Below are 27,867 nucleotides of genomic sequence, written 5' to 3' on the forward strand. Positions count from 1 at the left end.
GCGAGCGAGTGACGCAAGAGCTTTGAAATCAAATCTTGCTAATCAATAGATCTGGCTTGATGTGTTGGAGTACTCATCTTGGCACCCAACTTACATCTCTTATCTGGACAACATATCCATGCTCTCTTTTTTTGCCGCCTTCTTCCTGTTTCGCTTTCTTGCTGTGAGAGGCCTCTCGCTAGGATTGGGCATCTTTCGCCCCCCGTGAAATAACCACCAAGACCAACTTACGCCCTTTTTTTAGTCTGGTATTGCTATTGATTCGACGGGCGCTGCTGCGTGAGTCACACCACTTCTCATCTCCGGAACCCGTGAAATTGCGCGGTTACCCTAGGGACACAGGCATCGCCACAAGACACGTCGCGCATATCGACGAATAAAGGCACTTCTTTCTTTTTTGGGGGCATTCAGGAGCGCGACTGATATTGGGGAGATGACTGGTCCGTAAGTGTGCAAGGGGGCTGGGTAGGCAGCAGTCGAGACATTCACGATGACGCGAAAGGGGTTATCGATCGCGACGCGTCCGCCTTGCAAGGCAGAAGTAAAGTGAAACGTCGAAAGGAGATTGGCTGGAGCGAGTTGCTTCACATGCAAGTTTCCTAAACGCAGCGTCCAATGCCATCTCGCGGGGTAAAAGGACTCAGACTGACGCCCGTCGGAGCAACATTTCACGGTCTTATGGTCTAGTGGCGAAGGTGTCAAGGGGCAGGTAGGACTTTTTCGCCGTCGGGGATCACGGATATGCAGCCGGAGAAGGCTGGGATGGTGATAGCGACACTCCCAGATGGAGAATCTGAAAGGAGAAGGTTGTGAGGAATCTCTCGCACTGGGTTGAGAAGAGTCATTCATCTTGGGATGTTGATGGCTGAGGCTCAAGGTAAGGCAGACACGGAGAGTCACGGGATGTAATCAGGAGGGATATATTGGACTCAGGATGGCTCATAGGATCACGGGATCCGAGAAGGAACGGAGAAGAGATGCTGGGCGATGGTGCCTGAGATTATAGGTAACTCCCCTATAATGCTTACAATTTTCAGAAAGAACCCAAACAGCCCAGCTATGGAATCAACTCTACTGGTCAAGAGCCTGGTTTTGACACTATTTTCCTGTTAGTTCATCATTCTACCAGTCATTGATGCGAGGCGTACCATCTGGAAATAGACACCTCTCTTCTTGAGGAGCTGTCCATGACTCCCCTTTTCAAGCACATGACCACCCTCACTAAAGACGTAGATAACATCAGCATTCTGCACGGTGGCAAGCCTATGAGCCACAGCAATCATGGTCCTCCCCTTTGCCGCGCGCTCAAAGGCTGCCTGGACGATCCTCTCGCTCTGAGAGTCCAGAGAGCTGGTGGCTTCGTCGAGGAGGAGGATTTGGGGGTTGCGGATGAGGGCGCGGGCGATGGAGACGCGTTGCTTTTGGCCACCTGAGAGGGAGACGCCGCGGGAACCGATGTTGGTGTTGTAGCCTTCGGGAAGGGAGGCGATGAAGTCGCGGATTGAAGCGTCGCGGCAGGCAGAGTGTAACTGGTCGTTGGTGATGGTGCTGGGGTCGATTCCAAGGAGGATGTTATCTCGGAGTGTGCCTGTTGCAGATAGTTAGAGGATAGTGTTAGATAGAGAGAGAGTACCGACCTTGGAAGAGAGTGGGCTCTTGGGCGACAAGAGACAGATGCTTGCGGTAAGTATAGATGTTGACATCCGAGATGTCCTTTCCATTGCAGAGGATCTGGCCCTTCTCGGGTTGGTAGAATCTCTCAAGCAAAGATATGATGCTCGTCTTGCCACAACCTGAGGCACCGACTAAAGCAACAAACTGCCCCTTTTCGATAGTCATGTTCAGCCCGTTCAGAACAGGCGTCTTTCGACCAGCGTACCTCAAGCGGACATCTCGCAACTCAATCGTGATGCCACCCTCGGTATCAGGGATATCACCCTTACCTAGAGGCTCTATCAAGAGAGACTCTCTCGCATCCAGGATACGGTTCGACGCAGCAGCCGCTTGGGCAGCGTTGGGACCGAAGCTCAAGCTCTGGCCGAATCCCTCTGCGGCATTCATCATGGCCATTAGACACACAAAGAAGCCCATGACGCCAATCTCTCCTTGAGTGAGAAGTCGGCCGCCATAGTAGAAAATGAGAGCTTGACAGCCTAGAGTGGCGCTGTCAGAGAACCCAAGAATAATGCTGACCCAGCGAGCCTTTTTGAACGCGGAGGAGACGTGGCCGAGGCATAGCTTTTCGAAGCGAGCAGATATAGAGTCTTCTAGAGTCAATGAGGAGACTGTGCGGAAGGCGTTGATGGCTTCCGACGCGAATTGTGAACTCTCGGCAAAGACCTCGTCGTTCATCTTCTCAAACTGGAGCTCATACCGGAACCAAAGGTAGCCTGAAAAGACACACACTGGCGTCACAGCAGCCATTGACACGAGGCTGAGCTTCCAACTATACACAAGTGCCATTGCCAAACCCCCGATGACGTTGAAGACGGCGATGCAGACCTGGGCAATGTTGGTGCCCATCATCTCTTCGAGCTTCAGGGGATCATCCCTCACGCGTGAGACTAATGTGCCGTGGGAGCGCCCGTCCTCGTCAAAGTATGCCGCGCTCTGGAAGATGAGTGAAGAGAAATACTGCGTCTGGTACTTTGCTCGGATGAAGGATGCGACGCGACCGGAGGAGATGAAAGTCAGATAGTAGGTGATGGCAGCAGAAGCTGCAAAAACAGTCCACATGATACCCATAAAGTCCACCTTGTCCATGAGCTTGGAGTGATCATCTTGATACTTGAACAGATCAATGGATCTGGAAAACATCCAGGCATACAAGGGTTGCACTGTACCAGCTGCCATAGAAGCGATGAAGGAGAAGATCATGAGGCCCCAATAGGTCTTGGACTCGAAGAAGAATCGGCCAAAGCTTCCAAAGAAACCCCGGTTCTTTGCACCTTCGTGCTTGTCGGATTTCGGGTGGTCGCTGTATTCAGAGACTGCATGGCTCTTTTCGCGGCTCAAAGTGTCAATGTCTTCCGTGTCAAACCCATCATATATATCCTCCTCTGAAGAGCCCTCGGAGGAAAGGGCCTGGGCATTGACGAGGCCAGCGTATACACCGTCCATAGAGATCAAGCTCTCGTGTGTGCCCGACTCAACGACCTTTCCCTTCTTGAGAACCACGATGCGATCTGCGTTCTTAATGGTGGAGAGTCGATGGGCGATGATGATGGTAGTTCGACCTTGAGCAACCTTGTTGAGGGCTTCCTGTACGATGCGCTCGCCGCGGACGTCAATGGCGCTCGTTGCTTCGTCGAGGATGAGGATGGAACGCTTTTGACGATGGATCGCGCGATTGCGAGATGTTGGCGTTGGCCGCCGGAGAGTCCAGCGCCGCCATCACCGACCTTAGTATCATATCCCTAGAACAGACGGTTAGCTGAGATTTATGGCTTATCATGTAAGTCTGAGACATATACCTGGGGGAGCTTGTCAATAAACTCATTAGCAAAGGCCTCTTGACAGGCTTTCTTGACGAGTCCTCTCTTGACCTCTTCGGGCTCTTCCTCCCAGCGAGACCTGATCAATCCTCTGGCGACATTCTCGTAGATTGTATCGTTGAACAAGAAAGGTTCTTGCTGGACAAGACCAATTTGCGATCGCCACCACTTGACGTCGATCTCGTCAAGAGAATGGCCACAGGTCGTGACACTTCCCCGAAGCTCGACCGCATCTCCAGTCTCCTGCAACTCAAGCCCGCTCGACTCATCGCCTTCTTCTCCCTTCTTCTTTTTGTTCTCATCAGCCTGTATAGCCTTGGAAAGCACATACTGCTGAGTGAGAGAGTACCAACGCTCAATCAGGCCAACGATGGTACTTTTCCCAGATCCCGAGGGTCCCACGATGGTCGTGATCTTGCCAGCTTCGACGCGCAAGTCGAGCTCATCGAGAATCTTGACGTCAGGTCTGCTCGGATACGCAAAAGTGACACTGTCAAAGATAATATCGTCCGTAGCAGATACCCGAGGTCCTCTAAGCGAGCCTCTCTCAGGTTTGGGAGCGTCGATGAGGGAGAAGAACTCGCAGGCGGCGAGGGAAGCTTTCCCCATAGCTTGCATGGGGGCCGAAACGCGGTCCATGGAAAAGAAAATGGTGGTAAGATTCATTAGGACACTGTTTTTGTTAGCTTTGATTGAGTTCAAGGTCATGGTGTTCTTACACAATGATAACTCCAACATCATCTAGTCTGCTCTTGGTGAAGATCAGAGTGCCATACCAGAACGTGAGAGCGACAGTGGCAAAGACACCAAAGAACTACACGGTTAGTTATACAATGGAACTTGTGAGGCTGTTCATTGGGACTTACTGTCAAGGCGAATTGGAGCGCCGTGAGCGGGCTTGTAGCTCTTGCGTGCTTCTTGACCTCCTCGATCGAGGCGCCATACCTATCCACCATCTGCTGCTGCGCACCGCAAGCCATAATCATGCGAATACTAGCAAAAGCCTCGCTGGCTAGACCTGCTGCCTCTCCTTCCGACTGGGCTTGGCGGGCTTGGCCTTTGACGGTGAGGGGAAACAAGGTGCCGACGATCAGCACGATGACAACGAAGCCGGACAAGGTGACGAGTGCCAGTTCCCAGTTCCAGGTCAAGGCTACAATGAGAGAAGCGATTATGAGAGAGGTGTATTCGATGAATGTGCCGAGATTCTCAGAGATGCTAATTTGCAGGGTGTTGCTGCTTGACGTTATGGTGCCGACGGCGTGACCGGGTGGGAGGGAGTCGAGGACGTGAATCGTCTGGTTGAAGAGGTGTCGAACATAGTGAAGTCTGATAGCGGCCGAAATGCGAATACCAGTCATGCGGAAAGAAAATCTGTGAATAGCGCTCAGGCCGAAACGGGTGATGAAGAGGGCAAACACGTAGAGACTATCGACGGTAAGCGGATGGATGAAGTAGGGGGTGTCGACTTACCAAAGTTTGTCGAGAGAGTCTCGGAACCCATCGAGGCCCTCATTGATGTCTCCGTTGGTAAAGCTAGTGAACTCTCCAACAAAGCTTCCTATGCGTTTGTTAACGAGAAAAGCGCCATGATATTTGTGGTATCATCAGCTTACCAAACACGACAAACATCATGGGCGTGGTGACTCCACAACCGATCGCAGCCACCACGCCAGAAGTGTAGACGATGAGATCCCAATTGTTTGCATAAGAAAAGACCCGCTGAAATCGTGAGCCAACATTCAATATGATGCCGAAAGGAGATGCTCACAAAGTAGTCTTTGAAGGTAGCGGTCCGTTCAGGCGGTGCGGTTTTCTTGGAACTGCCCTCTGCAGTGGCAGCTTGGTCCCCAAAAGGGAATCCCGTTTATCAGAGGCCATGATAGAGCTTCCGTTGAAGAAATCGAAGAAGAATCGACAGAAAAGGATCGGGTTGGGGTGATGTGATTAACGAGTAGGGGAGAAAGGATCGAGGGATGGTGATGGGGCACGATGTGCGAACGAAAAGAGGACAAGGAAAACAGATATTAAAGGATAGAAAACGGCTGAATGAATCGAGTTGGACGAAGGAAAATAATGGGAAGAATCGGAAGAAGGAGAAAGATATAGGTGAGGCTAGACGATCAAGCAAGCCCCTTCAAGTCACCATTTATCGCCCCCCTATTGCCAGCCCCTTCAAATTGATCAAAACTGCACTGTTTTTCATTCCCACATGAGTCATACTCGTGTCGATATTGTAATTACTCTGTCACTCTTTTCCTGGGAACATCTCAGATGGCGCGGCAGCGGGAAGCAAAAAGGTGTCTGGGTAGAAGAGAGTTGGCACGGCCCCATTTTTCCGGACACCTTTTTGCTTCCCGCCCCGCGAGCCTTCAACCTCGTCTCCCCCGATCAACGGCCTAAGCAGCTTTGCTTTCACCTCTTGACGGACTGCTTACCCCTAGCTGGCAGATATGTCTAGCCCCTTGCACATGGACAAGCCCAGGGCTTGCTCCAACTGCTCCCGGGCCAAGGCCAAGTGTGTCTGGCCGGCCACGGATGATGAGGACGGCGAGCCAGAGACGTGCCAGAGGTATGTGCCCATCCCCTTACGCCCCCCCATATCTTACTAACCTTGATTTCTTTTTGGCTTTAGGTGCTTCAAAAATAGCCTTGTATGCTCCAGGTCACACTCCATGTCGAAGAGAAAGCGAGGAAAAGCGACGTAAGTCATCAATCCCCATCATCATACGAACGAGACTGACCAGAGCCGAATTCAAGTCAATCAAAAGTCATTGAGCAAAAACTAGACAACATAATGGCCCTTCTAAGCCGAGAGCGTAATCGACCAATCGAACCCCCGTCATCGCTTCCCAGCAACGCCTTTACGCCTGCCGCGATACAAGCATCCCATCAAGACATCTCGTCTGCCCCATCACTACACTCCCCGGCATCATACCCACAGCAAGATGCTTTCATTAGTATTGTCCCGGGCTTTCAAATTTCCTTTGCAGAGGCGGGTCAAGTACTCCAAGAATACATGACCGAGATGCTCCCGCAGTTTCCCTTTGTTCCCCTACCCTCTATCGACGCCTACGATCTATACAAGCGCAAACCTCTCCTGCTCAAGACCATTTTGTGGGTGTGCAGGCCTCCTGGACCCGAGGCTTACGCTGCTGCGTTTGAGGACTGGTTTCGTCAGCATGTCGCCTATCAAACTGTTGTGCTGATGAACAAGAGCCTGGAGATTGTCCAGGCCCTTCTGGTGTTCTTTGCCTGGTACGAACCTCCCAGATCTCCTACCTGAACTTATCCCTTTTTGAGGACGCGATTTTTGTTCACGAAACTCACGTCTTGCTAGGAACGACATCTTCTTTTACGCAAATTCTAAAGACACGAGCCTTTTGCAACTGGCTATAGGCTTGCTGGCAGACCTAGGACTGCATAAACGCCCTAGCACCACGCACCCAGCGTTTGGATCAATCGTAGATGATGCAGCTGATTTGCGGAATGACCTTCAACCCCAACCGGGACACTCCAGCGACGATCGTCGAGCTGCGCTGGGCGTTTACTACATAGCATCTATGTAAGTCTTTATCCACGGGTACCTCTTGAGTTGTGATATCTAACATGGATATGTTAGACGATGCAGTATCCTCGGGAAACTTTCTGGACTCGAGTACACGCCGCGTCTCGACGAATGCACTCGACAATTGCTGCAGGATCAAGAATATCCAACCGACTTACTCTTAGTCAATCTCGTACAGATACGGCAAATCGCGATCGAGGTGAACGATGCTTTTGAGAGTACGGGCGATACACTCGGCGACAAAACTTCTGGGAGCGTTCGCGCAATAGTCGTTGCCTCGCTACGAAACGAGCTAGATACATTTACCAACTCCTTGCCAGAGCATCTTCAGTCAAATCGTAGGCTTTCCCTGCCACAATTACATTGCGTCGTCCGCTGACTCAAATACTTAGACCTCTTACGTAGCCATTGTGCTGCTGTTCGCATACGCCTACTGGAGCCTGTTAACCACGGCAATAGACATGATCCTCTTGAACCTACGCACCTGAGATGTCGCGCAATGTGGGATTGCCTGGAGAGCACCCAAGCCCTCATCGACGCATTCCTCTTGATCCCGATCGAATCCTATCCCTCCCTCACCTTCGTCTCAATTCTCCATCTCGCCCTCGCAATCATAAAAGCCTTCAGATTACTCTGCGTGGAAGATCAAGCCTGGGACCTGCACACTGCCCAGACCATGTACAACCTCCCAGACATCCTGCAGAGGCTGAGCAAGCTGTTTGAGGAAGCCAGTCGCATTGGTAGACCACGGTGTGGTATATAATGGCTAATGGCAGACCCCTGTTCTGCGAGTATGCTGAATCGTACAAAGGGATTGAGCATTGGTACATGTCCAAGGTGGGCATGGCTCATTCAGACTTGATGGACTCGGTTGTTGCACATGATGGAGATCAGTATAAGAGCTTTGATTTTTGGAATCAGCTATCTGATCTGACGTATGGACTTGGGCCCTAGAATTAGGGTTATTCTTAGTTTGCTCGAGGAATAATACCAAGATGACTTGGGTCTCAAAGATTGGCAAGAATCTTCTGAGTAGGCTCTGGCCGGCTCGGCTTGCATTGCTGTTCCCCAATTCCAACCCATGAATTAATTGCACAAAGTAGTGAAAACCATTGCAGATTCTTTCTCGGCGGTTCTTGCGAGTCATCAGCTTCACAGTAAGATGGAGATGACAGCAGTCGTCACGGTAGGCGGGCCTCACGAGAAGCTGGCGAGGGTGGGCGACGCTCACGAGAGAACCAAAGTTTCGGGGAGGATTTTAGACCTTCAAGGCGTTCTCCCCAACGACGCTGTTGCAGATAAGGCGAGGTTGCATATCATGGTTTGACACCGCGTGGTCAACGACGCATGGGGCCATGGGTATCTAGGCAGCACTTGCGGTGGCTGTCGACGGCTGACTACGGAAGATGAAAAGAGGATCAATGTGAATCCTCTTGGGGTTTGGCCAAGAAACTGCGGAAAAAGGGTGATGTCCTAGGATGTGAAATGAGAATAGCGTCATGTATCTATCCCCTGGATGCTACCAATGATGGGCCGGGCCGCCGGGCGATGCCACCTTCCGTCTATCTAATTCCGTCTCCCCATGGGGAATTCCTGTTCGGCAATTCATCGAAGGCTGCATAGAAATTTTTTAGAACTTTTAGAGTTGTAAACGCCATCGTCCCGAGGAAACCGGTGTAAGTTCCAAGTCACGTGTGACCTCATCTCAACAACATGTTCACTGGCAGGATCACTACAGACCACCATCATATGAGTTCTGTGCGGTAAAACCTAGTAATAGCGTGAAGACTCACTGGGGGGTCATGTCCACCCACAGTGGTAATCGAAGTGGTTTTGTTGGGGACTTCTCGTGAGAATTTCATCTTGCATCGTCAAATCCACTCGGCCGAGAAATTTCATTTTGGAGAGGGTGTTTCGGGCGAAAGGTGCGGCTGATGTCTTGACAGCGCATATGGACTGACTCACATGAGCCTACGCACGGACATGCATGCCATAATGAAGGACCGCTTTCTGGGGTGAAGGAATTCGCGCTGATGGCAGTCGTCCGCCATTGCTTGATAGGGACCGGACCATGGAATTAGCGATGAGACACGTCAATTCATCTAATAAACTATCAATAAATTAAAAAAATGAAGTTGGCCATCTCATCAGCCCAAAAAATTACGTTCCCATCATTTTTCCTGGCTTCAATTTCAAATCCTCGATGCGTAGGTGCTTCGGCTTCCCACAGCGGTCATTTTCATCCCGACACTGGGGGAGGGGGCAGGCAACCATGAGTCCAAGCCCCTCGCTCTCAATGTTTGAACTGATCTTCTCTTGACTTCACTCTAATTCTCAAATCCCCCGATGGGCGCCCCCCCTTCGGTGGGATGTCAAGGCCTCTCTGTCCGCCTCACTGTTTGCCTCTTCTTCACGTGAGTTCTTTGGCCAATAATATGCCATAAAGCTTTGGCTTTACGGGAACATCCTGTATTGGATTTACTTATTATCAGCACACGCAAATATCTCAAAAAAACTCTCCATTCATGGCACCTCCCCGACACCCCCTCCGACACCCCCTCAGATGATTACGACACCATGTGTCAAATCTAATACTGCACTCTGTAGTCCTACTACCTCACAATGGCCTCCGAGTCTTTCAGATCAGTGAGGTTTCTGGCGGAAATGGAATTGTAGAGTGTCTCGTCCGCGAGTCTCGCTCTCCTAATCCCTCAGGCTACCCGGGGAACCTGTGACTGATTTGGCCCATTGCTTCCATGTGACAAGTAGGAACTGAAGCACCCAGGCACATGGATTCGGGGAGCTGTGAGGGCTCTTTTGGATTCGGTGGATCTTGGTCGAAGCATGCACCCAAATCTCAGTTCCTATCACACGAACCAACCACACCCATAATGCTCAATTGGGGCCAAGAATAGAACCAGATGAAATTTGAAACCATTGTTGTGCTCTCTTAATCCAAATTGACCATTACCACTTGGTTCTTTGTTTTCTGTGAACAGATGGGATGAACAATGGGCGAGGAAGCGGTGCGTGCTGCTTCCTTGGACGAGGACGTGTAAAGCTTCTTCTCCCCAAGAGTCATATTCTGCTCACGAAGATTAACCTCGCTGCGCCATGTTGGATTATGATGTTCTGCATCCCCGAATTCTACCCCTCTTCTAAATGACTTCCCCGTGGCGTCTCCTCAACACCGTCAAACTTCAGATCCTATCTGGTCATGCCCCTTCTGCCTCTTCATTGATCTCAACAAAGTAAAATGGAATCCAGACATATAATCCCCCTGACCCCGGGGATTCTGATGTTTTGCTTCTCTTCTCTTTACCATCAGAAATCTCGATTACGACCATCCAGCTTTCTGATATTTAAACCACTCAACTTCTACCATCCACTTCACTCAAGTTCTGATATTCAGATCACTCGACTTCTGATATCCAGATCACCCAACTTCTACTATCAACTTTACTCGACTTCTGATATCAAAACAACTCAACCTTCGGATATCCAGATCACTTCTCTATCTGGTATCTACTTTACTTCACTTCTGATATCTAGATCACTCAAGTATCTGATATCAAGACAACTCGACCTTCTCAACCTCAACTACTCTCTGACATCAGAGCAACACCTCTCCTCTTCTTCTTCAACTTCCCCCTCTGAAGAAATGGACTCCCAACCTTATTGTGGCCGCTTCGACGTTATGCAGAACGGCCGACCAGTCTCCATCCTCAACCCCGTCCAACCAGAAGGACGTGACCCCTGGGCCGAAAGGGACAACGGCCTTTTTGTCTTGGCCGACGTCGCCGTCGCAAGGGGGGACGCCGCGGTGATGGCTGGGAGAAGGGGGGCCTACGACCCTTCTAACGACTCTTGGGTCCGGAGACGCTCGCAGGAATACCTCGACAAGCACTACCCCTTGGACGACAGTCCACCCGGGACTCCTTCCCCTCAATCGAGGAGTCTTTTTGGTTGTCCCTCCGAGCGCCCCAATAGGGGTCGTTATTCTTTGGGTTCCCCTCGCCGTCGTTCCGCGCCCGTTCCTGCCCCTGCCCCCGCTCCCGATGCCGCTCCCGCTCCCGCCTCCGCCCCCGTCGTTCGACGGGCCCGTCCACGCATGGTTGAATGTGGCGTCAACGGCTGCGTCCGCATGTTCTCGTCAAAGAACATTGCGGACCACCGGAAGACCCACATTCTGGAGGCTGCTGGTGGCTCTGAGCCAGCTCGCCAACCGTGCAAGCCATGCGCTCGCAATGGCAAGGCTTGCATGGTGAGCAGCAGCCCAACCAGCGTGGCGGTGAACACCTACTCCTGCCTGGCCTGCCTCAAGTCCCATCGGGGATGCAGCCACAAGGAGCATGGTCGAGCCCAGCCCCGACCTCGACGACACCCTGCTCTTGATTCTCCTTCTCATTAAGGGGATGCCTCATGAGTTTTTGTCGATGGTTTAATCTTGCGTGGGAGTTTGGGTGTTGGGGTCCAAAAGTTTTGGTGTTGGTTGACTGAGTGATGGTAATTCCACTCGAAGAAAAAGTTATTGGTTTCATTCTTGGTTTTGTTTTTAGTTTGGAGTTGAGGTTTATTGATGGACGAATTGAGTCTTTTGGGAAGATAGTTTGGTTATTGGTTATCAGATGTTGTTACTTCTGCATTACTTTCGACTTGTTATTAGGAATAGAGGTTCCTCATTAGAGCTGATTCTTAGAAGGCACCCAAATTGGGCACGCTTCCTGTGTTGATGCAAGTTAGTTCATTTTTGAAAAATCAGTTCTCACTCTTGTCCTCTCATAAACCTGTGCCTTGTTGCGTCGACTTTTATCTGTGACCTCTATCTCCCATGCCTCTTTCCTCCCAAAGGCTGCAAGAATTGGAAGTGGACATGTTTTAGTCTATTCTACTACGTCAGTTTCCCGAAAATGCTCTTGTCTCTCTGTTCGTTTAAGATGGGTCCCTTTTTGGTCGTGAATCTTGGTCTGCTTTCACTTGACGGCATGTCCGTGACACAATCAGAAACACCTGGATGGCCATCGTCAAGAGGCCACATTCCGCAGTGGAAAAGGCAAAGTTCTCATCTTCATAGATCAAGTTCCATATCCTAGACTAACTTGATGCTCTGACGCGCGAATTCTGGTCGGGTCATCTTCGTCATGCTGCCTCGCGCGTTTGAAATTCCTTCTTGCTCACCATTAGATCCCAGCTAAAATGCCAGCCCTTTGAGCAGCCAAACAGCAACTATCGATACACGCTAGGAAAGAAGAGTAGCTAAGTAAGAGCAAATCCTTATTTTTAATTTGATGATGTGCTCTTTCTTCACAAGCTCATGAAGCTTTTGCGAGCCGCTGATATGGAATCTTGTTTTTCCAAGCACCCAAATGGCCGCCTGGCACCTTATGTTTGCAGCTTGCCATAATGAAATATGTTTTTGAATAATCAAACTGTATGAGTCCTTTATGCACAACTCACCTAACTGGATTTCTTTTGATCCAAGACAGGTTGTTGGGTATCAGTACGGAGGAGGTAGGAGGAGGATTGGACTCTGGCTAAGTGTGCCTGATGTGCGACCGTACCCCATACCGACAGCGTGCACACCTCATGTGACTGGAATCATGGCATTTCCGATGAGGGTCAGCCTACAAATGAATAACTTAATAAAAAGCACCGCACAGAAAATCCTGCTCCTGTCTTCTTGCTCATCATAGAAATATGAGCGAGTGTTCATCATCAACATCCACCGTCGTTCCCACTTTTGCCCACCATTCCCAAAGTGCAACCGTAGTGGCGCGGCAATCCCTCACTGTTCCCCGCAACATGTGGAAGCCCCCCGGAAGCCGCCCGAAGCCGGATTGTAACATCAGATCATGCAATTCATCGGGCATGGCAATGGCAAAGATGACCAAGTCTGACAGAAATGCGTGGGTGCCGAGGTCCCGGTCGCCGCTCTCGCTCGATCCGAACACACGTTCTTTGAATGATACATGGGCCGACAGACAGATCTCGTGTTTTACTCACCCCCGGTCGAGACCCAATCCAAGGCATGAATAAGGCTGATTTCTTTGGGGGTCGTCATCTTTAAAGGACCAATTCCCCCCACTGTGTCAGGTGCTTGATCGCCACATTCGCCAAAAGGTTAACAGAACGTCACTTCTGCACCATAGCCGAGGACCCGAAGAACTAGGGAAACACCAAAAAAGCAAACACCAAAGAAACTACTACGTCCGAATAGACAGACACACCTGAAATCATGTGCATCGTTCTATTCACTACCGCGCATCCTGATTATGCGCTGATCGCCATCGACAATCGGGATGAGTACATCCTCCGCCCAACTTCACGGCCGAGCTGGTGGACCCACGCCACGTCTGGCCGTCCCGTCTTGTCTGCGCGAGACCTTCAGCGAGCGGAAAAGGGAACGTGGATGGGAATCACCAAGGATGGTCTTTTGGCCGTGCTCACCAACTATCGCGAGACCAACATCGAGGATGTGAAGCACCCCATCCACGCCGTCAAGAGCCGAGGCGGTATGGTTACCGCCTGGCTGGGAGCCCCACCTGAGGAGAGCATCAAGGACAGCGTCCACGATCTGGTCAAGAACGACGGCGTCAAGGGCGTCGGAGGCTTCTCCATGGTGTGCGGAAAGCTGAGGAAGAGGAGCGAGGGCATTGCCATCGTCAGTAACCGGGCGGGCAACGTCGAGGAGGTGCCCATTGTGGGCAAGGAGCGCGGTGAGATCTGGGGCTTGAGCAACACGGCTTTCGACGACACAGGGAAGCGGGACGAGTGGCCCAAGATTGCCGACGGCAAGAGAATGTTGCGGGAAGCCATCGATGAAGCCGTCTCCAAGGGATCGAGCGAGGATGACTTTATCGCCAGCCTCTTTACTATTCTTGACAGCGACACGCTGCCGCAGAACGAGAATGCCAGTCTCGTCGAGTACATCAGCCAACTCAAGCACAGCATCTTTATCCCACTTATCGGTGACGAAAAACATCGGAAAGCGATGGAGGAGGCCATGTCAAAGGGAGCTGGCGAGTGGGCGTCCGACGACCAAACGGCAGCAGAGGAGCTCATGGTCGAAGGCCGACCGGACCCCTCCACCAGCACCATCATGGGTTTCGAGACGGGAATGTACGGCACACAGCGGCAGACCGTCGTTTTGGTCGACTGGGAAGGAAAGGTGACGCTGGTCGAGAGGGCGCTCTGGGACGGCAACGGCCACGCTGTTCCTCGCGGCGAGGGCGACCTCAAGTTTGAGTTTACGATAGACGGATGGGAGAATGAGGCGTGCAACGGCAATGCAGTCAACGGGGAGACCAACGGACAAATCTAAAATGGATTCACTAGAGTCGGTTTTCGTGGAATCGGGGGCGGCGATAGACATGGCGGCCTGGCACTCGATGTAGAGGTTATCACACGGAATTAACGAGGCAACGATTGTTTTATCATGACATCCAATGGAAACGACGGATAGAAATCTGATAGGTAGCATTTGAGCAGTAAGAAGGAGACGACGCTATTTGTCGCTCCTTCCTCATTTTTTTCGTTGCTGGTGCTGGGACCGTTTTTGAGTGTCCGCCAGCTGGCAAACCTCCTCGCACTGCCAACCATCGACGACAACAACAAACAATAACAAAACCAACCACGACGGAAAAAATCTCCAGAAAAACATTGCCAAAATATCCCATCTGCGCCCATCACGATCAGCCCTCGACTCGCGAGTTGTAGATGCTTTCGAGCATCATGGTCAACGCCTCTCACAAGCCGGAGCTCAACTAGAACTTGGCCGACCATTTCCGCCGCTGCATTGAACACTCTTCGGTCGCAGTCACCTGCATCGCCTGCGTTGCCTTGGACTTTTTATTTCGGATCGGTTCGAGAATTGTTAGCACTGCATCTCCGAGCAAGAGACGCTTGCGGAAACAGCGCCGAGACGTTGCCGGGTTGGGTGATCGCATGCGGATGGCCTCGCGGCTGCTCCTCGTGGTTGGTGGCACTGTCTTGGGTGCGCTCCCTGTGCTGGCTCGTGTTGTCAACTTTCAGGTCGTCGATTAGTTGAGACGGCTGCTTCTGCTTGTTGACTAGGTCTCTCGACAACTAAGAGATCGTCTCAGCGCCATCCCGCAACTGGAGCTCAGCTAGATTGTCAACAAGTCGACTCGATATTCCACGTCCAACGCCATGGAGTCCTTTCGAGCTGGACTAGAGAGCAGAATGGCATCTCGACCACGACTGTCAACACCGGCCAAAGTCCTGGTCAGAGTCAAGAAGAAGCGCCCGACCATCTCGGCACCAATTGGCCCCATCAAGAACTCCCGCGGCCCCGACCTCACTCGCAGCGAGAACTTTATGATCGTCCCCGGTATCAAGGACTGCACCTCCGACGAGATCTTCTGCGAAAACGACGACGTCGAAGCGAAAAAGGCTGCGAGACGCATCTCGGCTGGCTTCTCTGACCACGGGTCCCTGGCCAGTCCCCCGACGGTTGCCAAGTCGGCCTTCAACGCCACGAGGACATCCAGAATCCCTTCATCGAAGAACTCTCCCCCAAGTCTTTTATCTTTGCGACAGACTTCCAATGGCTCGTTGATGACAAGCTCGAGCTACAGCGGCTTCCCGAGTCTCGAGGCGATCGTCCAGGATGAGAACGTCCCTCCTCTGGGCCACGAGGACTCGCTTCCCTTGAAGGAGAACCCCAAGCCGGCAAAGAGTCGCCTCCCCAAGTCTCGGACTATGAATGCTCTGAGCGAGCTCAAGAACTCCATCTCCAAGCCGTCATTGAACGCAAAACCGGCCGGTATTCGTCCCCCCCGGTGACCAATCCCGTCAAGTGTCTTCATCATCGTCCATGTCGATCAAAATCTTCACCTCGAGCTCCTCACGTCTTCGCTTGCCACGACCCTCCTTGACGCCTCTCTCCCGCCGATCCAGCGGCTCGAGCACTCTTGAGAACCAGGAACCCCCTGATCCTCGAAAGGTTAGCACGGCGCAGCCATCAGAGTACTGGTCTGGTCGCTTCGTTTCCCTCAACGATCGTTTCGCAGCCGAAGAATTTGAGAAAGACATGGCAGCTTTGCCCTTTTTGCCTCCCTCTGAGCCTCCTCAGAAGCAAACCATCAAGCCTGACCGTGCTGCTGCCAACTTTCGACCAACTCACCTCTCGCACTCCACAACTACATCGGCGCTGACTGCTTTGACGTCGTCAAAGCCAGAGGAATCTCTCGAAGATGATGAAGACGCTCGATGTATCCGAATTTTCCGACACCTTGACTGCCTCTGCTCGACGAATGAGGCTCATCGGTCGCTGCGAGATTGGCAGCAAACATATGCCCGTCGGATGGGGAAGCCCGGACTGCTTCCCAAAGGAGGTCGAATGGAAGACCAGACCCTCATGGGAAAGATTCTCGGTAACCTACCTCGAAAGAACGATAGACGAGTCTTGTCTGCGATGCGCGAGGCTCCGAATGTGCAGGGTGCGAGAAAGCCCAACGCTATTCCTACTGCTACTGTCGCAGGGCGCAAGAAGAGGTTGACCATCCACTGAATGGTCATTGTTAGGGTACAACTTGATTGTTGAATCAGCCAGCCCGTCTGTTTACGGGCCTGTTTTTGTTTGGACTAAAGAGGGAATTGTCGCAAGACATGCATGAATGGTTTATCATCCAATGTGGGAAGGATTGAGCCGGCATTAGGCGTTTTGGTTTGTTTTTTCATCGACTCGTTTGTTATCATTTGCGAGGCGTTGGGGTGTGTATGTGATTGTTTGACTGTCAGTGGATGAGATATATACCTTGGACGAGTTCACGAGGGATGGAATAGGGGGAGGTTGTATCAATAGGTAGACATAGACCTTGTAGAGTGCAGAAGACGCTCTCATCGGCTGTTAAGAAGCCAATTAATAATGACCTTATTGGGTTGTATATCGGCATGTGTCATGTCTGTGATGGATGGCTCTTCAGCTAGGTAGGCTATGGCATGCTTCACTTGACGAGCTTCAAACCGCAGCTATTATGAATGCTTGGAGATTGACAGTCTAGCGGTATACATACACCAACCTGACCCAATGAAATACTGGCATGACAACCCCAAAGCCATACTGTTGTGTACCAATACTCCCTCCTTTTTTTGTGTGGTGCCCTGATCCTGGAAACGCAATCTTGGAGAGTTCATTCTAGATCTCCATACCAACGCCTTGAACTCCAATGCTGTTGATCACCGCCCCCTCCCATCGTGTATGAATCTGTTTTTCGATATCCCGATACATTTCTCACAATGAATCTACTCGGCCTTCTTGCGAATACGAAGGTAATCACGAATCTGCTCGTGCTTGCTCGCAAAGAACATGCCCTTGACGTCGTTGCGCCAGACTAAAACGCCCACCTCCTCAGCAAAGCCAGCGACGGCCATGTACTCCTTGTGATCCTCGAAATCCTTGAACAAGAAGCCGCTCGTCGTCTTCATGCGCTCGTTCTCGAGCTGCCATAGGCGGATCTGGTCGACTACCGTCGGGGGTAGGACGGGTTTGTTGTTGAGCGCGGCGGTGCGGTGCATCTGGTCGTGCGCGTGGGCAGCCAGGTATGAGATGATCTGGTCGGCCGTGATGCCAAAGTTGATGGCTTGGCGGATTGACTGGCGCGAGAGGCGGCCGGCGACCATGTCTGGGAAGCGCATCGAGAGCTTTGAGAAGAGGGCCAGAACGGCGATCTGGAGGGTCGACTGGGTGTAGGCATAGATGCGGTAGTTTGTCTCGATAATGACACTGCCACGCTGCTCCTGGCCAGAACCTGTCGTGCTGCCACCAGATCCACCGGATTGGCCTGGCTGGAGGGCGGCTGCTGTGGCGGCAGCTACACCGTCGCTAATGCTACGCAAGCTGTTGCCACTCGAAGTGAGGGTCGTTGCCAGACGGGTCGGGAAGAACATGGAGCGCTTGTGGTTAGGAATGTAGATGAGGCCAAAGTCGACAAGAGACGGAAGCATGTTTTTACGCTGCTCGGTCAGCGCGTTTGTGTCGTAGGCGCGGCCTAGCTCCATGCTGGCGAGAACAAAGAGAAAGGACAGCATGTCGGTGGCCTCGAGACCAGCGCCCTTGTTAACGTCCATGGCCTCGAGCCAGAGAAGAAGCAGCGTCCAGACCTGGGCGTTGGCCTCTTGTAGCAAAAAGGTAAACCCAGCCTGCGTAATGCCCACCATGCCGTTGGGTTTGCGGTCGACCAGACGGCCCGCGATGAGGAGTTCCTTCACACTCTTATTAGGTCCGGAAACGTCACCCGCGCTCTTGTACCCGACACTGGACACGACAAAGTGTAGAATATCCTCCCATTTCCTCCTAGCGTAGCGGTCGAGGAAGATGATGTCGATCTCGGGGGGACCTGGAGGTTCGAGGGCACACCAAACGAGTTGTGGGTGCCACCTCCAGAGAGGGCGAGTCGAAGCGAAGTCTTGAAGTTGGCAGTCAGCTGCATCTCCTGCGGCCTTTCTTTCGAGGGCGCCGTGATCTGGACGATGTAGAGGACGCGCAGGATGGAAAGGGCCTGGTCCTTTTGTCGCTTGGCGCTCGGCTTGACCCAGTCGTCGAGGTCGGTGAGGAGGATCGGCTTCGGGGAGTAGAGGATGCGCATGACAAAGGTTTTTGCTATCCCAAGGAAAAGCCCGAGTTAGTGACTTGCGCTCAGCGAACTGGGCATCAGAGGAGACACACCCAGGTGCGGTAGCATGCGGCGGAAGATGGCAAAGGCTGTCGAGGGCTGCTGGTACAGCTTCCTGAACGTGGTACCAGGGAGCTTCTCCAGGTACTCGGCCAGCTGGAGTGATGGCGCTGGGCTGACTGACATGTTGGGCGACGGGGTGGACGCGGCGCAATCAGTCAGTCAGGGTTGTCGTGGGGTGCTATCTCATGATAGATGGACGTTGAGACGGTGAAGAAATTTCGATGATCGTCGGGCGCGGACTGATATGGGGGTGACGCTCGAGATAGGTTCCACGGTCAAGAGGTAATGGGGCGTCTGTCGGAGAGCACGTGTGCTTTGAGCTTCTCGTGTCCACGGTTAGAAAAGTTGAGATCGATCTCGAACTTCACGCTGGTGTTGAGCACGAGCTCTCCAGGCACCAAGGCCATTTAGGGCTTAGCGTGGATAGATAGTTAGCTATCGGCAAAAGCCCGGCTAATTACGTCACCTGTCTGCCCTGACGTCCACTGTCGGCTCTCATCAGTTCAACCAGTCCGAACCTACAACACGAGGTGGTGAGAACGCCTGCAAACAGCGTGAGGCTCTGTCAGCTCCCAGGGCTTCTCGAATGTCTTATGGCCTGAGTCCCTGTCGGCATGGAACACCAAATACGGCTAGTTCACTGGTGATGATGCCCACCCCTACGATCACACACCATCGGGAAGCCTCCCGAGATTGTTGCCCAATACGGCATGTCTGCACGATCGACATCGCTCACCCCCTGTCGTCTCATGCTCAACACCAAACCCACATAAACCTACAAGAATCCTGCCTCGGACGCCCTTCGAGGTCATCTCATCCTTGGCTTCTTGATCTTGATTGACCCTTGGTCCCGGGTCGTGCGACGCGTACCCGCACTGCGTCATTTCAGACCTGCGGAATTAGACTCTAGACACTGACTGCTTAATTTGGCAACCTGAAGCTGCCATCTTGGCGAGGCTGTAAGCTGAGCCCGGTAGGTCCGAGGTGTCGGGGCTCAGCTGAAGTGGGCCGGCGAATTGTTCAAACCCCAGACGGTGTGATATGCCAAGTCTGGGGCTTGCTAGTCCATGACAAAAGCCACGGGAAGCATTCAGGCTTGCTCCTGCATTGCTGGGCCCTGCGTTGTACTTCGTGCCGTGCTGAAGCTGAAGCTGAAGTGTATGACTCAACGGCCTCTTTCCATCACAAGTGTGCCGACATCACCGGAAGCTGCCAGTGTAGATGAGATGACAAGTTTATGCCGGTCCGATTGTTAGCCAAAACCTTCCGTTCTAGTCTTACAGTATGCGATAAGATATTAGGCTCTACTGTCCTAGCCTTGCTAGTTCACTCTATGGATTAGTGAGATTCTCTCTAAGCTATGGTATCATTCGGACGAGATAAACACGAAAGACTCCGATGAGCGTTATTGTGATAGGTCACTGAGCGTGGGGGGAACGGTGGTAAACCCTTGCCGTAGGTAACCTAGACCAAGGCTCCCCAGGTTCTTGTCTTGGCCTGGGGATAAGAAGGACGAAGGTACTATTTCGGACAAAGCGGTTCACTAGTGGGGCCAACTGAGCTGGGTGTCATCTGGTGAAGGGTAACTCAGTTGGACACATAGTCTATCTATGTTGAACCGGTCTTTAGGTCTTCAACTGCCAGCGACGTGGCGAATTGTGGGTTGGTCCTATTAACTCGTGGAAATTACCTTCTGGCAACTCAAGTTGCCTTTATCCATATTCGAGTCTGATGATTTTATTCTGCTGCGAGCATTAATTTCTCTTTCACCTGTGAAGCGACCTTCTTCGTCCGATATCACAACTATCAATGCATAAGGGGGCCAAATACATAGCCCGTCAAGTTTAGATACCCAAAGGCTAGAAGAGGGCATTGCGGCTACACCAACGAGTTGATTATATTCTAATCATTACCTCTTTGCGCAGTCGAGAGTTTCGGGCTGTTGAGAATTGACATAACTAGTTCAACTGAGATCAAAGCCCACCACACACTAGCGCACACCTATCTCGTTGCGGCTAACCCAAGACTGGGGTAACAAGCAACTATCTATGTGTTTCGAAACTGATTTAGAGACTAAAAAGAGAGGAGCTAGATGTTGTATCTGAAAAAAATCTATTTCACAATATTCAATGTGGCTGAAGCTGGGATGGCCATAACAACTCAACTTGTAACCAATGCCAATTCCAAACGCACAGTTGACATGACTGGATTGAAACAATAAGTAGCGATTAGGATACATCATGATACTCTACATGCGCAAGTGAGTCAACACGTGACAGGGATTTTGAGTCTTCAGGAGAAACCAACGTTCCTTATGATCTGACCCCCCTGCGAAGGCTGTTAAGGTAGTAGCCGAGACGAATAATTGTAACAGATACGAATTATCCCATTTAACGGTTGGCCGTGTGCGCGTTCCCTCGGTTAAGCTCCATACTAACAGCTGGTACCCCAGACGCCCCCCGTCCGGGGTAGATGCTCTGTCGTCCGTCACGACACTGCGTGTGTTGGTTGGCAGCAAGCAAGTGGAGGCGACATATGCGGCCAGGTAACCCAACGGTTCCATAGACAACCTTGCCCGTCATGCCAGCCACCCCACAAATGAGGGAATACAACTGTGACTGAGACAACTGCAAGGATGGCTGGGTCCAAATCAGCAGGAACTTGCAGACAACAGGTGAGGAGTCCTGCCATGTATTCTCTGGTAGCAAGGTTGTCCCGCCTTTGCCGCCGGTTTTTAAAAAGGGCTCAACAGGCCAACTGCAGAAAACCCTCAGCGTGAACCCCTTCAAATCACTGAAGTCAAAACATGTCTGGTCATAGCAGCCCCAAGTCGCGAGCTGCAGGATCGCCCCGGGTGAGCAGATCATTGAGGCTGACGACAATCTGCAGTATGAGGAGGATGGCGACTCGGCTCTCGGACAGGACGCCAACAGCTCCACTGCCTCCATCACTTCCAGCATCCTCCACTACCGAACCATACACGGGAGAACCTATCACAGCGAGAGGGGAAACGCGTCCTACTGGTATTTGGACCTTGGTTTCGTTGTCGAGAGTTGAAGCTGATTGGTGGCAGGGGATCCAACGATGAAGCGCAGAGTGAGGCCATGGACATCGCGTGAGCAGAATGACGATCAATTGATCGCGAGACAACGTTAACGGGTCACAGCCATCACATGTTCACCTTGTGCAAGGATGGAAAAATGCATCTTGCGCCTCTGAAGCCTGACATTCAGGTAACATATGTTTTTGTGTTGAGCACTCTTGATAACTAACCGGCCCACAGAAAGCTCTTGATGTTGGATGTGGAACCGGTAAGCACTAGTAATCGCATGATTTGATTCGGAACTAATGGGCCAACCTGTATAGGAATGTGGGCTATGTCAGTTACCCAATGATGACTCAAAGTACATCGACTAACTCCCTATAGCGACTTTGCAGACCAATATCCTGGCTGCGAGGTCATTGGCACCGACGTGTCGCCTATCCAGCCAGCATGGATCCCCCCGAATTTGAAATTGTAAGCACAGATGCCCTCTACTGAACCATGTCTTGCCCCTAGCTCACAGCCTTTCTTCAAGCGAGATCGAGGACTGCACTCAAGATTGGACTTTTGCCCCTAACACCTTTGACTATGTTCATATTCGGTACCTGATTGGCTGCATCCCGGATTGGAACCAGCTCTTCAAGGAGGCTTTCAAGGCCATCAAGCCCGGTGGATACCTAGAGAGTTTCGAAACGGCTCCTTACATCGAGAGTGACGACGGGACTGTCAAGAAGGACTCGGCGCTAGACCGCTGGGGAAATATCTTCATCGAGGCGTCTAAGAAGACAGGACGGACCTTCACTGTGCTGGACGAGGGTATCCAGAGAAAGGCCATGGAGGAAGCAGGCTTTGTCGACATCGAAGAATGGAACTTCAAGGTATATCTTGCTTGCTTTTAGCGTTTAAAAACTAACAAGAGGCTAGTGTCCAATCAACCCCTGGCCCAAGGACCCGAGACTCAAGGAGATTGGAGAGTTTGGACAGCTCTTTGGAACACAGGACACCGAGGGCTTCATTGTGTTTGTGGCTGACATGTTGGGATGGTCGAAGGAGGAGGTGCAGGTCTACATCGCCCTTGTTAGGAGGGAGCTTCGAAACACCAGGAACCACGCGTACTTCCGCCTCAGGTCTGTGTGGGGTCGCAAGCCGGAGGAGAAGTAGAGGAGCTTAGAAGTAAGGTGTGATGCTGGTGTTGGTTGGGCTTTGATGATAACGGTCTTTTCCAATGTACAAGCCTGTACAAGCTAAGTATTTTCCCCATAAGGCAGGATATGGGCCTCTGTAAATATGTATCTATGGCGACCATAGAGTTTCATAGGCAGCAGCCTACATAGTGAAGCCCCTTTCCTCAGGAGGATAATTGACTTTTTAGGTATAAAAGTAACGACGGTTTAAACGTGACGATCGCTTAATCAATTAGCGCATCAAGTTGAAACGGATAGTTTTAATAAAGTCCAAGTATGATAGTCTTAAGTCAAACTCAAGACGAAACATTTTCAAGAAAAGTCTCCGGTGATAAGGGGGCTGCTGTAAGGGCCATCCACTTTAGATCCCGTATGCCGGCAATAACTTGTGGCAGGATCAGTCCCTACCCCTGAACATTGCAAACCACCGGCTGTCCTACCGACATCCTGGAATCCACAGGGGACACTTATCATGCCTTGGTGCGTCTAGATACTGCAGCCTTGAAGGAGTCTCGGCGGGCGCCCACGGATTCCCTCCGCCCTGACTCCGAGCGGGATAAGAGGCGGAATTATCGTATCTCGGACGTTCAAGTTCGGAAGAACAGACCGCAAAGATCATGGTTAGGCCTTGTTCAGAGTGGACATCGGGTTAGCTTACGCGCCTCGAACCAACACTTGGCAAGCCCTCGGGCTGTCGGGGTTCTCCACGCCACTGAAGCTCCACCAGACGATCTTTGATAACCCAAGCTTTTAGTGGTTTCTGAGTGTAAGGGTAGCCCCTTGTTGGTGTTCACTTGCGCCATGATGACGTGGGACGATCACGTTTCGGTAATCTGGTTGATAGAGCGGGAGCTGTAATTCAATTCTATATGCGAGCTATTTGGGTATTTTCTTGAGCAATTGAAAACAAGCCAGGCATGACAAATAGGAAAAGCATAACGGGGTAGTCTCAAACCACCTCACAAGTTTAACCGGCAATCTACTGAAATATTCTTGACACTCAGGTGCTTAGCAGTTAGAAGATGGCATTGTCACCACAGTCAAAGACTCCACGGACTCCGCCTGCCTTGAAAAGGTCAAGCATCTCGGTTATCGAAGACCAAAGACCGGCGCCGTTGAGGAGCAGAGAGAAGAAACCAACGAGGAAGACATTGACAAGAGTAAAGGTGATCTGTTTCCATCCGCTAAAGTAGCGGCCCTTGTTCAAGTGGAACCATAGTAAGGCAGAGATGCCGTAGGTGAACCAGGCATAGGTGGTAGCCGAGCTGATGGACAGGATAGAGTCAAAGATAGGAATGACGTTGGAGATGAGGAAGGACAGAATCCAAAAGACAGTCGCGCAGCCGAGCCAGAGACCCCAGGCAAAGGAAGAGTTGCTCGTGACTTGGTCGGTCCTCTTGAGCCAGCGGAGGATCTGCACAAAGAAGTACTTGACGCCAATGTGGCCGTTTCCAAGACCGGCAGTCATGACAGCGGGGATAACAATGCCGTAGGCAACCTTAGCCGGAATGATGGGAGCAGAACCTAGTGCAGGGGAGGTGGTGTACTCGCCAGCGAGGCAGTAAATGGCGATGGCCAGGGTCAGATAGAAGGTGATGGAAATGGTGATGAGACCACTAAGGGCATAGGGGAAGTCCCTCACTGGGTTTCTCATTTCAGCCATGAAGGAAGGGAAGGTGATGTTGCCGGCAAAGGCAAAGACAATCTTCAGACAGGCGTTGAAGATGGTCCGGAAGCTTGGAGACGCGACGACAGTAATCTTGGCGTCCCATCCATCAGGCGCCTTTGCAGGGTCTGAGACTCCGAGGCTGATCATGACAACCAAGGCCGCAATGACGATGCTAATGACTGTCGGCACGCCGCTGTATGCAATGAACTTGGCCGTCCGGGGTACGCAGAGCAGGAAGCACGCGATGCAGGCGATTCCGATGAAGCCAACTGTGCAGGTTCCATGCTCACTCAGGGTGTTGAGGGCAACTGAGAGGGTGACGGCGGTAGAGGCACAAGTCATGAGGAGTTGGATAACGAGGCCAATGGCGGCGACAATCTCCCAGGGGCGTCCGCCCATGACTCGCACCATATCAATGACATTGACGCAGTGAGGATAGCGAGCGTGGAATTGGAGCAGCTCGTAACCAGTATATCCAGAGAGACAGCCGATCAAGATGATGGCGATAATGCCGGGGATAACACCCAAATCTCGTAGGGCACCAGGGAGGCCTAGAACACCTAGGCCAAACTGGTTGCACAAGAGGGCAAAGAGAGCATCCCAACGGCCCATGTTACGGAAGGACTGTCCATTTTCGCCGTCAAAGATGCCGCCGCTGGCCTCCTCATGTTTGCCGGCTTCAAAGTCGTGGGTGCCAGAGGTGTCGGTGTTGTTGCCGAGCTTCTCGTCCATGGAGGAGCCGTCCTTATCTTTGCGGGCGTCGACGATGGCCTTTGTTTCAGGGTTCTCGGAGGTATGCATGGTGGCGTTCGATAAGCTGTAGCAGGGTTGCAATGGGAGGGCTAGCTGCGAGTTGGTGATGTGCCGCGTTCTAGAAGGCGTCTAGACGCTGCAGGTGGCTTTGATGATCGAAGCTAAAGATGAAAGAATCAAAAGCTTGATGTTCAAAGAAGAAGGAGGAGATCTTGATGCTTCTGGTTTAGGAAACGAGAAAAGAACGGTTGATCAACTGTGGCTCCGAAGCATTTATATGCCCAGCCAAGAGTTTTTACGCAGCATTGGGCTTTGACAAGACATTGAAAAGCGCTCAACAATGGGTTCTGCCCAAGACTCTTCAGTTTCAAGGTTCACACGCATTGGCATGGGTTGTTTGGGTATTCTCTCATGGGAAAAGCATTCGATATCCACCTCCCGGGCTCCCCGTAAAAGGGCAGTACACGGCCACCCAGCGACGTCATAGCATGGAGAGAGACTGGAGAGCCAAGGAGTTTCGACCCCGAGTATCCCACCTTCCCCATGGGGCGTCCACAGTGGTGCTAGTTTCGCCAAGTAAGAGGAATTGGAGGTGGTGATAGATGATAGCGGCTACGCTAACCGTTGGTGTTGAGACCGTCGGGAGGACTCCCGACTTTGACAGGGGGAGTAAGTCCCACACGGGAGGGCTGCCGACGTTCGTGGGCTGATGATAAAGGACGAACTGCCTCCGCTTGCTTGGATCTGAGAGGAGCCAAGAGCCTTGGAACAAGTGTACGTAATTTACGCAGAACGGGGACCAGGCAGTGAATGGAACGGCAGAGAGGCAATGTCCTGATGGTGAGCTTACGGTTCACAGAGCAAGGGTGACTCCTTGTAAGACAACCATTTGCCGCTATTCAGCCTCAAGAAATCGGAACCATGCCGTGTGCCCACCAAGTCCACGAGTCAGCATAAAGCCTCACTCTTGTTTCGTCCCTAACTCGCCGCCGTGAGACCGCTGGACCACTTAATCATAGAACCGGCCAGTAAACCAGGTGCTTTCTCTCGCCACGGCCCCTCATCCCGGTGAAGCGTTGTTTATCTCTCAGACACCCTTCCAGAATGTCGTTGCCATTATGTAAAACATTCCGAGCTTTGCTAGATGTTTGGGATGGAGACGCCGACGTTGCGAGTCTTGGCGAGCTCAAGGATGGCGTTGCCGGCGGCGAGGTCCGTCACGCTGACCCCTATACCTTTGTACACGACAAAGCCCTCGCCAAGCCAAGACTCGAGAGACTCGGTGGACTTGTCCTCCCGCTTCCAGCTCAGAATCTCTCCCACCTGCATTATCTTTTCCGCCTTAAGTCCGCTCTGTATGACTTCTCCAGACTTGACGAGACACTCCTCCAAATCGTCGACGAGTATGCTGCCGCCTGTCCCGTGTGGGCTGTAAGAGTCGTCCCTCGAAGCAGCGTGTCGGAGCATCTCTGGATCCAGCTCGATCATGTCAGGCTGCCATGAGCCGATGGCTCCAACAAACGGAAGCCTGTTTCGGGATCCTTCGCCTAGGATGGACTTGAGTGAAAACAGGGGCGTCGTGGATCCAACCGTGCAGAAAACGGTATCAGCTGTTGAAAGGAGAGCCTCCAGCCGGTGCTCATAGTCTGATTGAGAAGGATCAAGGACGTTGAGAGTGGCTGAGGACTTCCAGTACTTCTGGTTCTCCTCTGTAACTTGCTCAACTAGCGTCTGAGCTCGAGCCGCAGATCGATTAACAATGGTGATATTCTTGATCTCGTCACCTCTAAGAGCCAGCGCGAGACGAGTATGCCAAAGGCCTTGTTTCCCAGCACCAAAAACAACAACTTCCTCCGTACAACGTCTCCACATCCACGGGATCAAGGCGCAGAGCGTAGTCCGGTATCCGGTAACCTCCCCGGCGTTGAGCAAGCCCGTGGGCCGGCCGCTCGCGTCACAGAGGGCCAGCACACCGTTTAGCGGGGGGTTGACCGTCTTCCCCATCAGCGTCCTTGACGGGGGCCGGGGTGACGACGATCTTTGTGCCCACGGCGTCTGGGGAGCTGAAGGTGCGGAAAAGCGTTTTTTTTTGTCCGGTTGGTCGGTTGACGAAATCTGGCGTGGGTTGATACTTGCTTTCCTCACCAACTGTGAATTCGATGAGTGAGTCTTCGAGGGCGTGCTGAAATTTGATGATGCCGTCCTTTGGAAGGCTGATGAGGAGTTCGTGCACGACGGAGTCGTTCAGCACCACCAAGTTGTTGGCCATTCTGAATGATCGGGTTGGAAGCCGACGTTCTTCACGCTGACTGTCGCTGTTGTTGAGAGAGTCGGTAAACCGTGGGCTGTTGTATATCAAAGCGATGACCCGAAAGTAATACCCCAGCAGAAAAGAAGTTGAAAGATTCAGGATGCAAAACATACGTTTATAGATATATAAACATGTGGCCAGCAAGG

General features: G+C 51.9%; 10 protein-coding genes across 10 annotated transcripts; 6 read left to right on the forward strand and 4 right to left on the reverse strand.

Annotated features, from left to right (window-relative positions):
• Window positions 1–1,071: 1,071 nt before the first annotated feature.
• Window positions 1,072–5,126, reverse strand: MRS44_005191 (uncharacterized protein; the record flags this gene model as incomplete). The annotated part of the gene is made up of 9 exons (XM_065622486.1): window positions 1,072–1,098; window positions 1,149–1,588; window positions 1,638–3,327; window positions 3,402–3,416; window positions 3,474–4,167; window positions 4,214–4,308; window positions 4,361–4,922; window positions 4,968–5,055; window positions 5,111–5,126. 9 exons carry the CDS (start codon window positions 5,124–5,126, stop codon window positions 1,072–1,074), a joined length of 3,627 nt encoding a protein of 1,208 aa, XP_065478558.1.
• Window positions 5,127–5,965: 839 nt separating this feature from the next.
• MRS44_005192 (uncharacterized protein) lies at window positions 5,966–8,016 on the forward strand (the record flags this gene model as incomplete). Its single annotated transcript, XM_065622487.1, has 7 exons — window positions 5,966–6,066; window positions 6,160–6,198; window positions 6,255–6,752; window positions 6,835–7,059; window positions 7,117–7,400; window positions 7,455–7,817; window positions 7,874–8,016. The coding sequence occupies 7 exons, from the start codon at window positions 5,966–5,968 to the stop codon at window positions 8,014–8,016; spliced, it is 1,653 nt and encodes a 550-aa protein (XP_065478559.1).
• Window positions 8,017–10,224: 2,208 nt separating this feature from the next.
• Window positions 10,225–11,473, forward strand: MRS44_005193 (uncharacterized protein; the record flags this gene model as incomplete). Its single annotated transcript, XM_046273587.2, has 2 exons — window positions 10,225–10,313; window positions 10,498–11,473. The coding sequence occupies 2 exons, from the start codon at window positions 10,225–10,227 to the stop codon at window positions 11,471–11,473; spliced, it is 1,065 nt and encodes a 354-aa protein (XP_046135645.2).
• A 1,824-nt stretch (window positions 11,474–13,297) lies between these two features.
• Window positions 13,298–14,383, forward strand: MRS44_005194 (uncharacterized protein; the record flags this gene model as incomplete). The annotated part of the gene is made up of 1 exon (XM_046272051.2): window positions 13,298–14,383. One exon carries the CDS (start codon window positions 13,298–13,300, stop codon window positions 14,381–14,383), a length of 1,086 nt encoding a protein of 361 aa, XP_046135644.2.
• An 848-nt stretch (window positions 14,384–15,231) lies between these two features.
• Window positions 15,232–15,867, forward strand: MRS44_005195 (uncharacterized protein; the record flags this gene model as incomplete). Its single annotated transcript, XM_065622488.1, has 1 exon — window positions 15,232–15,867. One exon carries the CDS (start codon window positions 15,232–15,234, stop codon window positions 15,865–15,867), a length of 636 nt encoding a protein of 211 aa, XP_065478560.1.
• A 31-nt stretch (window positions 15,868–15,898) lies between these two features.
• MRS44_005196 (uncharacterized protein) lies at window positions 15,899–16,594 on the forward strand (the record flags this gene model as incomplete). The annotated part of the gene is made up of 1 exon (XM_065622489.1): window positions 15,899–16,594. The coding sequence occupies one exon, from the start codon at window positions 15,899–15,901 to the stop codon at window positions 16,592–16,594; it is 696 nt and encodes a 231-aa protein (XP_065478561.1).
• A 734-nt stretch (window positions 16,595–17,328) lies between these two features.
• MRS44_005197 (uncharacterized protein) lies at window positions 17,329–18,884 on the reverse strand (the record flags this gene model as incomplete). Its single annotated transcript, XM_065622490.1, has 3 exons — window positions 17,329–18,422; window positions 18,464–18,685; window positions 18,752–18,884. The coding sequence occupies 3 exons, from the start codon at window positions 18,882–18,884 to the stop codon at window positions 17,329–17,331; spliced, it is 1,449 nt and encodes a 482-aa protein (XP_065478562.1).
• Window positions 18,885–21,341: 2,457 nt separating this feature from the next.
• MRS44_005198 (uncharacterized protein) lies at window positions 21,342–22,965 on the forward strand (the record flags this gene model as incomplete). The annotated part of the gene is made up of 10 exons (XM_065622491.1): window positions 21,342–21,375; window positions 21,436–21,536; window positions 21,585–21,784; window positions 21,835–21,876; window positions 21,928–21,994; window positions 22,045–22,072; window positions 22,128–22,140; window positions 22,189–22,278; window positions 22,328–22,682; window positions 22,729–22,965. The coding sequence occupies 10 exons, from the start codon at window positions 21,342–21,344 to the stop codon at window positions 22,963–22,965; spliced, it is 1,167 nt and encodes a 388-aa protein (XP_065478563.1).
• A 1,038-nt stretch (window positions 22,966–24,003) lies between these two features.
• On the reverse strand, window positions 24,004–25,458 carry MRS44_005199 (uncharacterized protein; the record flags this gene model as incomplete). Its single annotated transcript, XM_046272586.2, has 1 exon — window positions 24,004–25,458. One exon carries the CDS (start codon window positions 25,456–25,458, stop codon window positions 24,004–24,006), a length of 1,455 nt encoding a protein of 484 aa, XP_046135641.2.
• Window positions 25,459–26,550: 1,092 nt separating this feature from the next.
• On the reverse strand, window positions 26,551–27,679 carry MRS44_005200 (uncharacterized protein; the record flags this gene model as incomplete). The annotated part of the gene is made up of 2 exons (XM_065622492.1): window positions 26,551–27,473; window positions 27,556–27,679. 2 exons carry the CDS (start codon window positions 27,677–27,679, stop codon window positions 26,551–26,553), a joined length of 1,047 nt encoding a protein of 348 aa, XP_065478564.1.
• Window positions 27,680–27,867: the final 188 nt, after the last annotated feature.

The sequence above is a fragment of the Fusarium solani genome (genome assembly GCF_023522795.1).
Source record: "Fusarium solani strain SB1 chromosome Unknown bctg00000002, whole genome shotgun sequence".
NCBI lineage: Eukaryota > Fungi > Ascomycota > Sordariomycetes > Hypocreales > Nectriaceae > Fusarium > Fusarium solani.